Source organism: Lepus europaeus, chromosome 5 (genome assembly GCF_033115175.1).
Source record: "Lepus europaeus isolate LE1 chromosome 5, mLepTim1.pri, whole genome shotgun sequence".
In the NCBI taxonomy this organism is placed as follows: Eukaryota; Metazoa; Chordata; class Mammalia; order Lagomorpha; family Leporidae; genus Lepus; species Lepus europaeus.
This window is the reverse complement of record NC_084831.1, coordinates 70553932-70569910: the sequence shown is the minus strand read 5'-3', so window position 1 is coordinate 70569910 and position 15979 is coordinate 70553932. Positions and strand designations below refer to the sequence as shown.

The 15979-nt window shown below is 43.6% G+C and overlaps 1 protein-coding gene across 3 annotated transcripts in view; it reads right to left on the bottom strand.

The window, feature by feature from the left end:
- Positions 1-6845, bottom strand: part of MIGA1 (mitoguardin 1) — a 105174-nt gene extending 98329 nt beyond the window's left edge. For 2 of the 3 annotated variants that reach the window (XM_062191582.1, XM_062191583.1), the window contains exons 1-3: positions 6759-6841; positions 3625-3897; positions 2124-2237 (exon numbers count right to left, since the gene is read on the bottom strand). In XM_062191582.1, coding sequence (XP_062047566.1) covers positions 2124-2237; positions 3625-3834 — 324 coding nt within the window. In that variant the 5' untranslated portion in view covers positions 3835-3897; positions 6759-6841. Of the gene's footprint in view, positions 1-2123; positions 2238-3624; positions 3898-6758 lie in introns of all 3 variants that reach the window. The other variant, XM_062191584.1, reaches the window with a different exon arrangement.
- Positions 6846-15979: the final 9134 nt, after the last annotated feature.

The window sequence follows — 15979 nt, the reverse complement described above, 5'->3', positions numbered from 1 at the left end:
GAAGGAGAAGTCTGGGTTTAAAAAAATAGGGCTAGCTGGGTGTGGTTCTTTAACTGTGACAAATAGAGTAAAATGAGATGTTAATAGAAGAAATGAGGTGAAGAGTGTATAAGAGCTCAGTACTACCTCAGAATTGTTGCTTTGTAAATTTAAAATTTCTAAAGAAAAAATAGAAAAACTGAACATGATGAAAATTTAAAAATTTTACACATCAAAAGACATTATCAACACAGTAAAGCAAGCTACAGAATGGAAGAAAATATTTGGAAATTACCTACCTGTTAATGGGTTAATACAGAAGATATAGAGAACTCCAAAAACTCAACAACAAAAAAAGTGATTCAAAATTGGGCAAAGGACTTCTCCAAAGAAGAAACACAAATGGCCAATAAGCACATGAAAAGATGCTGAACATCATCAATCAATAGAGAAAGGCAAATCAAAACCACAAAGAGATAATACCTCACACTCATTAAGATGGCTCCCATCAATAAAACAGAAAATTACAAGTGCTGGGGAGGATGTGGAAAAGTTGTAGGCTGTCAGTAATATAAAGTGGTATAGCCATGTGGCAAGCAGTATGGCAATTCTCCCAAAAAATGAAAACAGAATTACCATATAATTCAGCAATTCCATTTCTAGGGATTTACCCAGAAGAACTGAACGTAGGGTCTTGAAGAGATATTTTGTACATCCATGTTCACAGCAGCACTATTCACAATAGCTAAAACATGGAAGCAACCCAAGTGTCCATTAACAGATGAATACACAAGCAAAATGTGGCATATCTAATTAATCCCCTTTAAAAAGAAGGAAATTTTGACATATGCTACACATGGATGAATGCTGAGGATATTATGCTAAGCAAAACAGTCACAAAAAGAGAAATTCTGTGTAATTCCTCTTAGGAAATACATAGCCAAATTCAAAGAGATAGAAACTGAAATGTTGGTTGCGGGGGCCAGAGGAGGAAGTATGGAGAGGTCCTGATAAATTAATAGAGTTTCAGTTTTGCAAGATGGCAAGAGTTCTGAAAGTTGGCTGCACAACAATGTGAACATAATGTTACTGAACCGTACACTTAAAAATCATTAAAACAGGGGCACGGCTCTATGGTGCAGCAGGTAAAGCTGCTGCCTACAATGCCAGCATCCCATATGGGCATGAGTTCATGTCCTGCCTGCTCCACTTCCAATCCAGCTCCCTGCTAATGGCCAGGGAAAAGCAGCAGAAGATAGCCCAAGTATTTGGACTCCTGCTGCCCACGTGAGAGACCCAGATGAAGCTCCTGGCTCCTAGCTTTGTTCTGGCTCAGTCCTGGAACTTGTGGTCATCTGGGGAGGGAACCAGCAGACAGAAGATTCTCTCTCTCTCTCTCTCTCTGTAGCTCTGATTTTCAAATAAATAAATCTTTTCTTAAAAAAATGGTTAGAACAGCCAATTTTATGCTACGTGTATTTTACAACAATAAATTAAAATACAATAACTGTGGCCGGCGCCGTGGCTCAACAGGCTAATCCTCCGCCTTGCGGCGCCGGCACACCGGGTTCTAGTCCCGGTCGGGGCACCGATCCTGTCCCGGTTGCCCCTCTTCCAGGCCAGCTCTCTGCTGTGGCCAGGGAGTGCAGTGGAGGATGGCCCAAGTGTTTGGGCTCTGCACCCCATGGGAGACCAGGAGAAGCACCTGGCTCCTGCCATCAGAACAGCGCGGTGCGCCGGCCGCAGCGCGCTACCGCGGCGGCCATTAGAGGGTGAACCAACAGCAAAGGAAGACCTTTCTCTCTGTCTCTCTCTCTCACTGTCCACTCTGCCTGTCAAAAAAAATAAATTAATTAAAAAAAAATACAATAACTGTAATAGAACAAGTGTATTGAAATAATGTAATTCACTAAAAATAACTGTAATAGACTGTAAGTCAATCTGAGAGGGAAATTCATTTAAAAGTTACAAAATCCTCCTTTAAGAGCTATAACTAAGAGAACAAAACCTGTGATAACAAAAACCAAGTAAATTTTAGATTTTTTATGAGTGTACCATACAAAAAGTTCAAATGAAACCCTGTAAACTAAATACACTCTGAGCAACAAAATTATTCAAGTTCATATTAGCTTCTATTGGTTTACCTGGGAGAGAGAAGAATACCAAGACAGAGGGAGATCAAACACTCTCAGTGCTGCTGCCTTCAAGGAAAACTGTGATTCGCTTCCTGTTTCTTCTGACATGACTCCTCTTGGAATCTTCATTCAAAGAAACATAAAAACATATTAGCCACAGAGGTTTCTGATTATTTTACCAATAAAAAAGTGAATTCAAAATATATCTCCTATCAGCTATTCTGTTTTTTCAGTTATTCATGATATTATAACTGAGTTGAAATTGCATTTATTAATCACCAAAGCAGCAAAACAGAAAATGGACAAGATTTAAACTTTGAGCACAGGTAACAAATTTTCTTTAGAACATTTTAAGTTCCATGAACTGGTGTTATGGCATAGTCTATCAAGCGATCACCACCTGGGACGCCAGCATCACATACAGGAGTCACTTTGTGTCCTGGCTGTGCCACTTCTAATCCAATTCCCTGGTCATGACTTGTAGTGGAAGATGGCCCAAACGTCTGAACCCTTGCACCCATGTAGGAGACAGATGAAGCTCTTGGATCCTGGCTTTGGTCTGGCCTAGCACTGGCCCTTGCAGCCATCTGGGGAGTGAACCAGAGGATCAAAGATCTCCGTCTCTCTTTGTCCCTTTCTCTTTGTAACTCTGACTTTCAAATAAAATAAATAAATCTTTAAAAAAAAAGAAGGGGCTGGCACTGTGGCATAGCGGGTTAGGCCACTGCCTGCGGTGCTGGCATCCCATATGGGCGCCGGTTCAAGACCTGGCTGCTCCACTTCCGATCTAGCTCTCTGCTGTGGCCTGGGAAAGCAGTAGAAGATGGCCCAAGTGCTTGGGCCCCTGTACCTGCACGGGAGACGCGGAGGAAGCTCCTGGCTCCTGGCTTCGGACCGGCCCATCTCCAGCCATTGTGGCCAACTGGGCAGTGAACCAGCAATGGAAGACCTCTCTCTCTCTCTCTCTCTGCCTCTCCTTCTCTCTCTGTGTAACTCTGACTTTCAAATAAATGAATAAATCTTTTTTTTTTTTAAGATTTATTTTATTTATTTAAAAGAGTTACAGAGAGAGGTAGTGACAGAGAGAGGTCTTCCATCCACTGGTTTACTCCCCAGATGGCCGCAACAGCTGGAGCTGCGCCGATCCAAAGCCAGGAGCCAGGAGCTTCTTCTGGATCTCCTACGTGGGTGCAGGGGCCCAAGGACTTGGGCCACCTTCTATTGCTTTCCCAGGCCACAACAGAGAGCTGAATTGGAAGAGGAGCAGCCAGGACTCAAACCGGCACCTATATGGGATGCCATCCCTCAGGCCAGGGCTTTAACCTGCCGCACCACAGTGCCAGCCCCCAATAAATTAAAAAAAAAAAAAAAAAAGATAATTCTAAGTTTTAGAATGGTTAAATAAGTTTATCAACCCTCAGGCAGTAATTTAAAATCTAATTCCTTACTCCATAAATAAGTTTGTGTGTCAATTTTTAAAGTGAAAAGTTTGGCCGGCGCCATGGCTCACTTGGTTAATCTTCCGCCTGCAGCGCCAGCATCCTATATGGGTGCCGGGTTCTAGTCCTGGTTGCTCCTCTTCCAGTCCAGCTCTCTGCTGTGGCCCAGGAGGCAGTGGAGGATGGCCCAAGTCCTTGGGTCCCTGCATCCGCATGGGAGACCAGGAAGAAGCACCTGGCTCCTGGCTTCGGATCGTCATAGTTCTGGCAGTAGCAGCCATTTGGGGGGGTGAACCAACGGAAGGAAGATCTTTCTCTCTGTCTCTCTCTCTCACAGTCTAACTCTGTCAAATAAAAAAAAAATCTTAAAAAAAAATGAAGCTTATCAAGAATCCTATAGATATGTACAATTTTTATGTGCTGATTTTTAAAGATAAAAAATGAAATCTTTCCTCTCATTTCCTTCATACAACAAAGAGAACGGGAGGCTGACGAATGGAATCTGGAACAGGATTCCTGGGCCAGAACGGGAACTCAGAACTCACTGACCTTCCGACTTGATGCAGTCCTTTCCCACTGTTCTGCTTTAAAGATTTTCAGAGAAATGCCACATACATGCTGCGTAAAACTTTCCTATTGTTTTAACACATGCTATTTGTTTTGAAACCAAAGAGAAAAAAACTCATATGTCTACAGAGGACACAGATGCCACTCAAAGAGCACTCCCTAGAATGGTAGACCCTTGACAGTAACATGGTGGTTCAAGGTAAGTCTCACTATCCACTGCTGAACACATTTCCATGATACTGATGTATAAACCAGTTGACTTATCCACTCATTTATAATATGGAAATACACTTTCCAACTCCCCGAATACTTATAAATGCTATCAAAATACACTACCCCTGAAATAAAAGACTCTGGGAAGCTGAATTAATACGTCCAAAGGCTGTCTGGAGAACACGACATCCAAGGGGCATGAGGAGTATGTCATTTGGCCAAGAAAAGTCTGAGGACCATCTCTGGTGAATAGAGAGCTGGCTTCTGTGGCAACCAGAATGTTTTTACCTCCAAACCCAATCCTCTTCTCCTTGGGCGGTGCCGCATATCACTACCGATGAAAGCAAAAATTACCCACTATCCCTCTCTAAAAGCTGACTCGTTCTATTTTCTTTAGGTTCTTTTTTTCTGCACCCATCTCTCTGCTCCCTTTTGCTAGCCTATGGCAGACCATTCCCTTCTATTAAGGCCCATCTTTTTTTCAGACAAGTGTCAAAACTATTCAGTAGTGGTGTCCTTTCCGACTTCAGGTGGGCTACTACTACTGGTACTCACCTTAACCCTTACCAGTGATACTGCAAGGTAAACCAAATCTCCCCTCTCCTCGAGGTTCTAAATACAATTTTTAGGCCTGATGTAATTAGTTCTAATTGAAGTACGTTTATCACAACCAACAGCTGTGACATAGGCACATTATTGAGAAACACATAGAAAATCCCCAATAGTTAAGACAGCAAAAATGGTCCTCTGGAGAATGACACTAGGGGAATAAGGGAGTGGGCAAGGAACTGATGCTTTTCTCTTAATCCATTTTTTTAAGATTTGCTTTCTTATTTGAAAGTCAGAATTACAAAGAAAGAGAGCCAGAGGCAGAGGGGGAGGGGGAGGGAAAAAGAGAGAGAGAGAGAGAAAATCTTCCATCCACTGGTTCACTACCCAAATGGCCACAAAGGCCAGGGCTGCGCCAGGCCGAAGCCAGAAGCCAGGAGCCAGGAGCTTCCTCCAGGTCTCCCATGTGGGTGCAAGGGCCCAAGGACTTGAGCCATCTTCCACTGCTTTCCTGGGTGCATTAGCAGGGAGCTAGATTGGAAGTGGAACAGCTAGGATTTGAACCAGTACCCATATGAGATGCTGATACTGCAGGCAGAAGCTTAACCTACACCACAGCACCAGCCCCTCTTTTAAGTCTTTCTATAATAATTGGCTTTTTATAAGATTGTCCCCATGTATCAGTTTAAAAAAATACAGAAGAAAGAAGAAGAACACATTCTTCTCCCTTCCCTGAAAACTGTTAACTTTGAGAAACATTTTTACCAATTAGATTCTACATCATAAAACAATTTATGCTACTGCACTAAACACACATGTGTGCACACACACAACCTGAAAAGAATTCACGCAACGTTCTTTTAGCCACATGGATCATCCCAAATTTTTAGCAGACAAGAAAAAAATAACACAAACACTTCAACTCACCGCAGTGGTCCTCTTAAAAGAATTTTGAGAAATCTGTAGTTCTACATTCTAACCACCTTATTCCCTTTCTATGAAAACCACTACGGAAACTAATTTCAAACCATCATTATTAATTGAATAATAAAAAAAATTGTTATACTTTCAGAAGTATAATTAAACACGAAGGTTTCACGATTATTCAAATTTATAAAGGAGGTCTAAAACATTACCAAAAATATTGTAATATATAATGTATTACTGGCTACTCTCCATTCTAAGCACTGTGGAATTAAAAATAAGTTTCATAAACAGAGTTCGCTTCTTTAATACCGTAAAATTGCATTCTACAACTTTCACTTCATCATCAGAGGAAGAAAGACTGAAATATCAAAAAACCCGACGTACAACTTGAATCTACACACCTGAACTCTGAGAAGGATACTTTAAAAACAGCAAAAATCCTTAGCTGCAGCAATAATGATCGTAAAAGTCTGTGCAAGATCTCCGGAGTCCTCCCTCCGGAGAACAACCGTTTTACAACTTTAATTACAGAAGGGATCCGACGCCACAATCCACCCTATGCTAAAATGACTCTCTGAGCGCACCTTCCAAGCAGCATGACAGTCCACAACCCAAACCACTCCCTGCGCAAACCTCCGACCACAGGAGCCGCCCCAGGTCCAGCGCTAGCCTTCCACCAAGAGAACCGGAAAAGCAGCGCCTCCTGGCTCCCCACCCAAAACCCTGTGCGGACTTAGACCCTCGCCATCCCGATTCAGCACCCACTCTGCGGACCTCCCCCAGGCGGGGGGCCCCGCTCCCCACTACTCCACCAGGTAACACTTCTTTCCTCTCCCCACCGCTCGGCGCCAGCCCGCTGAAGCCCGCACTGCAGCCCGGCTCCCGCGGCTCTGCCCAGAGGGCGTCGCGACCCTGCTCCCCCTCCAGCCTATCATTCCACCCCGGGTACCTGGCGCTCCACCGGCTCCCGGTGCAGCCGGCCCACGTCTGCTTCCCTGCCGCAGCCCGGCGCTGAGCAGCAGCCTGGCCGCTGGGTGCGGAGTCCTTCCGGGGTCAGAAGTGGGAAGGTGGAGAGAAAGTGGAGGGGGCCTTCTAGTCTTTCTGCGTGGGGGCTACGTGTGAAGCAGCAGCCGCCATTTTTGTTTAGGGTAGAGGCTCCTGCCTTTGCCGGTTGGATGGAAAAATTAGGTTGCAAGAATGCATGTTTTCACAAAGCTATACTTCCTAACCTTTTGGGAATCCAGGACTGCTCTGCTAATCTAGTGAATGCTGTGAGAACTTCCCCAGAAGAATGCACACAGACATGTATTGTTAACATACAATTTCAAACTCTGCAACCAAATCTATGGATTCCAGATTAAGAATTTTTATTATGAACGCTACTCAAGTGAGCGTTAATGGAATTTCCAACCCTGAATTTATGATGCATTTGTTATTGATTTCAGTTCCTCTTTAGCTTTTCTCTATGTTTGTCTCTGAATTAGGCAACCAAAGAATAGCAAATGTGACCAATTATGGGGAGTTGGGTAGGGTAATCACATCTCTCAAATTATAATACATAGTAAACTAAACAACACACAAAAAGTTCAAGATTCTTTTTCTATGTGAGTCCTGAGCAAAACATTCTGTTAGAACCACAGCTTTATGAATTCCAGTTGCTGAGCATATTTGCAGTGAAAAGTCAAAATTATTTTGTAAAGGTAGCTGGAATATGAGAGCAAATGTTCCTATTTCTAGCTAAGGAACACAAATGAGCAATCCTTTTTGTGCTCAAAATTCCCATTTAGTCAAATGGAAAGTTGACAATACCAACATGATGCTTCTAGACAAATAATAAGCAAAGTACACAGATGGAATTCTGTGTGAAAATATTTTGCACTTCAGAACTAATGGAGCTCTTGAGATTTGAGGAATCTGGAATTGGTAAAGGTATCTTTAATTCTTCAATGTCCTTTTTGCTGCCTCTTATCCCCGCTTTGTGTTTTTTTTTTTAAAGATTTTATTTATTTAATTATTTATTTAAGAGGTACAGTTATAGACAGAAAGAGGGGGAGTCAGAGGGAGAGGTCTTCCACTGAGCTGATTCACTCCCCAAATGACTGCAATGGCTGGAGCTGGGCTGATCTGAAGCCAGAAGCTGAGATCTTCCTCCAGCCTGGGGTCCTCAACGTGCATGCAGGGGCCCAAGCACTTGGGCCATCTTCTACTGCTTTCCCAGGCCATAGCAGAGAGCTGGATTGGAAGAGGAACAGCTGGGACTAGAACCTATGTCCATATGGGATGCCAGGGCTGCAGGCAGAGGCTTAGCCCACTATGCCACAGCATGGGCAGCATATATTCCCCTCTTTCAACCTTTGTTCTCATTACCCTCCTGAAGTGTTTTACAAGAGCCCTCTACAAGTCACAACTAAGCCAGCCAAGGCATCGAGAACCCAGAGTGCAGTTCTATATTCTAATTTAGAATATCCAGAATATATGAGTCTATACACAAATCCAAATATTGTTAAACAGAGTTGCTATATGACTCAGCAATTCCATTCCTAGGTAGTACCCAAGAGAAATTCATTTACACAAAAACCTATACACAAATATGCATAGTTGCATATAATTCCTAGTAATTCTTAAATGGAATGCTGGCGTCCCAAGCTGCAGCTTAAACACTGTGCCAAACACTCGCCCCAAAGAAACGTTCTTCTTTTTTTAAAAAAAAAATTTATTTATTTATTTATTTATTTGGGAGGCAGAGGCAGAGAGAGAGGTCTTCCATTTGCTGCTTCACTCCCCAAATGGCTGCAATGGCCGGAGCTAAGCTGATCCAAAACCAGGAGCCAGGAACTTCTTCCAGGTCTCCCATGTGGGTGCAGGGGTCCAAGTACTTGGGCCATCTTCTACTGCTTTCCAGGCCATAGCTGATAGCTGGATTGGAAGTGGAGCAGCCAGGGCTCAAACCAGCGCCCATATGGAATGCTGGTACTGCAGGTGGTGATTTTACCCACTATTCCACAGTGCTGGTCCCAGCATTATTCTTTAAAAAAAAATTTTTTTTTTATTTTATTTATTTGAAAGCATTACAGAGAGAGGTAGACCCAGAGAGAAAGAGGTCTTCCATCTGCTGTTTCACTCCCCAAATGACCGCAACATCCAGAGCTGAGCTGATCAGGAGCCAGGAGCTTCTTCCAGGTCTCCCACGTGGGTGCAGGGGCCCAAGGACTTGGGCCATCTTCTACCGCTTTCTCAGGCCAAAGCAGGGAGCTGGATCAGAAGTGGAGCAGCTGGGACTTGAACTGGCGCCCATATAGGATGCCAGCACTGCAGACCGGGGCTTTAACCCACTGCGCCCCAGCACTGGTCCCACATTATTCCTAATAGTCAAAAAGTGATAACAACCCAAATGTCCATCAAAGGATGAATGGGTAAATAAAATGTGGTATATATGTGTAAAAAAATATTATTTAAAAGCAGTCATGGGTGAGGGTCTGATGAAAAACTTAAGACACTGGTTGGGATGCCTGTATACCCTAGCAGAGTGTCCCAGCTCTGCTTTCAGTCCAGCTTCCTGCTAATGTGCATCCTGGGAAGCTGCAGTCAATGACTCACGTATTTGGGTCCCTGTCCTTGCCATCCATGTTGGATACCTGAATTGAGTTCTAGGTTCCTGATTTTGGCCTGCCCCAGCCTCAGCTGATGGGCATTTGTGGAGTGAACCAATGGATGAAAGATTTTTCTCTCTCTCTCTCTCTCTCTGCCCCAAACAGTGAAGTTTTTCTAAAAGTCTGTTATAAAACACCACATAGTGGGGCTGCCACTGTGGCATAGCCAGTGAAACCACCACCTGCAGTGCTGGCATACCATATGTGCTCCTGCTCCACTTCCAATCCAGCTCTCTGCTATGGCCTGGGAAAGCAGTGGAAGATGGCCCAAGTACATGGACCCCTGCCCCAATGTGGGAGACCTGGAAGAAGTTCCTGGCTTCCGGCTTCAGGTCAGTCCAGCTCCAGCCGTAGAGGCCATTTGAAGAGTGAACCAGCTGATAGAAGACCTCTCTCTCTCTGTCTCTGTCTCTGTTTTTGCCTCTCTGTAATTCTGCCTTTCTAAGAAATAAATAAATATTTAAAAAAAGAGAGAGAAAGAGAGAGAGAGAATGAAAAAAAAATGCTATATTGTGGGACCAGTGTTGTGGCATAGCAGGTAAAGCCACCACCTGTAGTGCCAGCATCCCATATGGGTGCTGGTTCAAGTCCCGGCTACTCCACTTCCGATCCAGCCCTCTACTGTGACCTGGGAAAGCAGTAGAAGATGAGCCAAGTCCTTGGGTCCCCGAACCTGCGTGGGAGACCTGGAAGAAGCTCTTGGCTCCTGGCTTCAGATTGGCTCAGTTCTGGCCGTTGCGGCCATTTGGGGAGTGAACCAGCAGATGGAAGACCTCTCTCTCTCTCTCTCTCTCTCTCTCTGCATCTCCTTTTCTTTCTGTGTAACTCTTTCAAATAAACAAATAAATCTTTTTAAAATGTGGTACATCGTTTATGGTTCTGTTTATATAAGATATCCAGTCTAGGCAATTCTGTAAAGAATATTTGTGGCTTCTTAGAGCTGGGAACGTGGGGGAAATAGGAACCTCTGCTAAAGAGTACAGGGTTTCTTTTCAGGGTGGTGAGAATGTTCTAGACTAAATTTTGGTGGTGGTTGCACAAATCTGAATATACCATTGAAGTGCACATTTTAAATGGATGGATTGTAATATGTGAATTGTATTTTAATAAAGCTATTACCAAAAATTTTTACCATTTTTTAATTCAAGAAAATGGAACTTAAAGAGATTATGAATAATGGCAAAAGCTGGAGATCTCAAGCCAGAAAATTGTTTAGAGAATGTTTTCACTGCGCAGCTGCAGAAGCTGTGAAAAAGTTGTAATTAATGTTAAAATTTAAAATAAACTGCATGGAAACAAGAGTTTATATCTTCTACTTCTTCAAAATCTTAGGATCATCACAGGCTGTTTCTAAATTTAATTTTATAAAAGAGCTGCATCTGTTGCCTATATTGTTTAAATGATGGAAATTTTGAGTTTTGAGTACAAATGTCAATCACTGTGTCTCCGAGTTAGAAAATATACACTTCTTTCATATTTCCCATTCATTCATCTTGTCCAATGGTAGCTTTATTAATTTGTTCATTTCCTACATTGTGCCATGCACTGTGCTGAATGCTAGAAATAAGGCACTAGCAATACTGACACCTTGAAGGTTCCCCGACTGCAACATATTATCTCTTATTGAGCTCTGTTTGCCTATGTTGTATCTTTCCTTTTTGGTCCATTAATAATCTCAGTCTTCAAGCTGAGATTGGCTGTCTATGATATCAGGTCTTCCATTTATCCGCTTAAATGTCCTTTCAGTTACCTTATTCTCCCATGACCCTGACCTTCTGACTGAATGCTCTAGGGCAGACATTTGACCCAGGTGAAGACGATAAATCCATTCTTGGTGATTTTTCAAACTAAGAACTCTGCTTTTGGAGAAAACTGTAAGATGGCAAACTGACAAGTGAGCAATGAAAAGATCACAACAGTGTGCAAGCAGTGTTTGGGTCCCTGATTCTAGCTGTCCTTCCTTGGACTCCATGAGCCCATAAATGCCCTTTTTGCTAAAAATGGAGTAGGCCAATTGTTATACCCCAGCTTACTGATGTGCCTCAAGTGGATTATAAGTTTGCCAAGATGGTGAACTCTGATGAGAATCTCTAATTGCAGTCATTCATTTTCATTGACCTAGTATATTTCAATTTTCTAAATAATTCAGTCTGATAAACAGAAAAGAGTTGGGTGAATAGTAACCTAAGCCAGGACAGTGGTTCTCAAATAGAGATGATTTTGCTCCTTGGAGGGCATTTGGTAATGTCTGCAGACATGTTTGTCACCATTAGGAGGAGGTACTACAGCAATCTAGTGGGTAAAGGCCAAAGATGCTGCTAATGTTCTACAATGCATAAGAGCCACTCACCATAATAGAGAATTATTCCATCCAAAATGTCAATGGTGTCATTTTTTTTAGATATCCTGAGTACTAAGAGTGAACAGATGGTAACAGATTCTTGGCAGAGAAGCCAAATGTCAGTGCCAAAGACTTCCACATACAAATTAAGTTACCACTAGGGGGCTGGGGAAGTAGGTGTTTCTACCTTATCCAAGTCAAATATGAGGGACCTCAAGGGGACCATATGGAAAAGATGACTGTGTCACCTGGAATATAAGAAAGATGAAACCAAGTAACTGATTCACATTTGAGAAGTCCAAGTCAAGAGGCCAAGGCTGCCTCTGAAGAGAAGATGCACACAGGGCTGATTCGGAACAGCCCATACTCTGTGCAGGCTGGCAGCCGGGAACCCAATATAGCCTCTTATGTGGGCAGCAGGAACCCAACCACTTCACCCGCTACCTCTTTGGGTTTTCACCAGGAAGAAGCTGGACTTTGGAGCTGGAGCTGAGACCTGAACCTAGGTCTGATGTGAGGTGCAGGCACCCCAACCAATGTCCTAATTGCTAGGCCAACTACTCATCCTACACAGGACATTTCATTATCTGAGAGTGACCAGAAATACTAAAGGCTAAGATTTTGTCCCAGGAGCAAAGAAGGATCCTAGAGATCTTCAGGGAACACAATGAGAAAGAATAACTTTGGTTTCTGTTGGCCCCTGTCAAATCTAGCTTGTACATAAAATTAGGAACAGCAGTTTAATTGGGTTTCTGGCACTTATGACCAAAAACATATTATGAAGCTGCAGGGCTTTTGAACATTGGCACTAATGATGTTTCAGACTCTCCTGTCACATTAATACAAAGAAATGTTATAGTTACTTCTTCCAGGAGTGTTCCTCAGGGATATTGACAACGATCCACCTAATGGACAAAATCATCCTTAGTTAAGAACCAACAAAATCTGAGTTCTTCAATGGTAGGCTCTGGGAATACTGTGTACAAGACAAGTAGTCATTGTTCTCATTGAGTAAGTTAATCAGAGATAGGAAAAAAAATAAGAATACAAAAAATTTTAAATAATTTAAAATTAATGGGCCGACATTGTGGCACTGTGGGTTAAGCCTCTGCCTTTGGTGCACCAGCATCCTACATGGGAACACTGGTTCCCCTGCTCTATTTCTGATGCAGCTCCTTGCTAATGAACCTGAGAAAGCAGTGAGAACCTGAGAAAGCAGTGAGAGATGGCCCAAGTACTTGGGCCCCTGCACCCACATAGGAAACCCAGATGGAGTTCCAGGCATTTGGCTGCTGCCTGGCCCATCCTAGCCCTGGCCATTGCAGTGGTTTGAGTGAACCATTGAGTGAACCAAATCTCATTTTGTCATTCTGCCTTTCACATAAATAAAACAAATCTTTTTTTAATTTATTATTTAAAAGGTAGAGTTACAGATAGGCAGAGGCAGAGAGAGAAAGAGAGAGATCTTCCATCCGCTGTTACACTCCCCAAATGGCTGCAATAGCCAGAGCTGTGCCAATCCAAAGCTGGGTGCCAGGAGCTTCTTCTGGGTCTCCCACACAGGTGCAGGGGCCCAAGGACTTAGGCCATCTTCTACAGCTTTCCCAGGCCATGGCAGAGAGCTGGATCGGAAGTGGAGCAGCTGGGACTGGAACAGGCATCCATGTGGGTTGCTGCCACTGCAAGCAACACTGGCAACACAGTGCCAGCCCCAGTAAAACAAATCCTTTAAAAAATTTTTAAAATTATAGGGGCCGGTGCTATGGCATAGCAGTTAAGGCTGCCGCCTGCAGAGCCGGCATCCCATATGGATGCCAGTTTGAGTCCCAGCTACTCCACTTCCTAACTCCCTGCTAATGTGACTGGGACAGCAGAAGTCTTTGGGCGCCTGCACCTGTGTGGGAGACCTGGAAGAAGCTCCAGACTCCTGACTTTAGATAGGCTCAGCTCTGGCCATTGCGGCCATTTGGGGAGTGAACCAGTGGACAGAAGACCTCTTTGTCTCTCTGCCTCTGCTTCTCTGTATCTCTGTCTTTCAAATAAATGAATAAATCTTTAAAAAAAAGTGTATCTGCTTGAAAGAACAGCATTTTCAAAAGCTTCTTCAGTCTGGGGTACTTGAGTATCAAAATGAGTGAGAGAATACTTTTAAAAATTTGCAAGAACAAAAAAGTAAATTTATTGCAATGTAAAAAAAAAGATTGAACTTCATGCATACTTTTTTCATAGTATGCATTTTTTTTTTTTTTTTGGACAGGCAGAGTGGACAGTGAGAGAGAGAGACAGAGAGACCGTTGCCGTTGGTTTACCCTCCAATGGCCGCTGCACCCACTGATTCAAAGGCAGGAGCCAGGTGCTTCTCCTGGTCTCCCATGGGGTGCAGGGCCCGAGCACTTGGGCCATCCTCCACTGCACTCCCAGGCCACAGCAGAGAGCTGGCTTGAAAGAGGGGCAACCGGGACAGAATCCGGCGCCCCAATCGGGACTAGAACCTGGTGTGCCGGCGCCGCAGGCGGAGGATTAGCCTAGTGAGCTGTGGCGCTGGCCATATAGTATGCATTTTCTATAAACGTTTTGAGATCCTCCTATGCATGAATTTACAAAAAAAATGTTGATTTTATTTACTTTAAAGGCAGAGAGAGGAGGAAAGAGAGAGAGAGAGGGAGAGGGAGAGGGAGAGAGAGATCGAGAGATCTCATCCACTGGTTTCTTCTCCCAAAAGCCCACAACAGCCAGGGCTGGGTAAGGCTAAAGTTGAGAGCTGGGAACTCAGTCCTGGTCTGTTATGTAAGGTGCCAGGGACCCAAGCACCCAAGCACACTGAGTGTATATCAGCAGGAAACTGGAATCACAGGCAGAGTAGGGACCCAAACTAAAGAACGCAGATATGGGATACTAGCATACCAAGTGGCACCCTAACCACTGTGCCAATTGCCTTCCCCTCAAAAAGTTTTGCACCAAAATAAACATATCTTTTAATTTCATTTTCCATGAACTTTTTGAAGGACATGCATATGTTTTGTGCATTGATATTTTAATTTGCCATTACTCAGATGCAAAAATGAATTATTTTGATATGACCATCCTATTTCCCACCTCCCTTCCTTCGTTCTCTCCTTTCCTCTTTCTGCCCCTGCTTTTCTCCTCCTTTCTGTCTTCTGTCCCTGCATTTCTTCTTCATTTTCTCCCTGTATTCAGAGATGCTGTGGTACCTGGCCTGATAACCCACACTTGGTCATAAAGTTCGTAACGTATTCTCCACGAAGGACCCTTTTAGAAATCCATTCAAGGATCAGTGTGATTCACATGGGTGTCCACATTATGGGATGTATAGTCTCCTACTTCAGAGAGGAGAGTTGGTTGATTTATGTTCCATTATTATGTGTGTTTCCTAATAATCCATCAAGAGACACTGTTTTGGGGTCAGCACTGTGGTGTAGAGGGTAAAGCCACCACTTACAACGTCAGTATGCCATATGGGTGCGAGTTCATGTCCCAGCTGCTCTACTTCTGGTCCAGCTTCCTGCTAATGGCCTAGGAAAAGCAGCAGAATGTGGTCCAAGTGTTTGCTCCCCCACCACCCACATGGGAGACTGAGAAGAAGCTCCTGGCTCCTGGCTTCAGCCTGGCCCAGCCCTGGCTGTTGCAGTCATTTGGGAAGTGAACCAGAGTTTGGAAGATCTCTCTCTGTTTCTTCTCCTTTCTCTAACTCTGGCTTTCAAATAAATCAATAAACCTTTAAAAAAATTAGGCAGTGTTTAAAGAAAAATGAGGAGCCAGTATCGTGGTGTAGTGAGTTAAGCCACTGTCAGGCACCCCATACAGTTCAGACTGCTCTGCTTCTGCTCCAGCTCCCTGCCAATGTGCCTGGGAAAGCAGCAGAAGATGGTCCAAGTGTCTGGATCCCTGCCACCTTCATGGGAGATCAGGATGGAGTTCCAAGCTCCTGGCTTTGTCTTGGCCCAACCAACATTGCCATTTTGGGGAGTGAAACAGTGGACAGAACAGATCTTTATCTACCCCCCAACTCTGCTTTTCAAATAATGAAATAAATCTTAAAAAGGAAAAGTAAAGGATTAAAGATTTTGGGATGAAGACTACAAGGTTAAAAGTAAACATTCAGGTATGAACAGGAAGTGTGGGAATCCACAGAAGTCAAAAGCAGAAGTATTACACTGT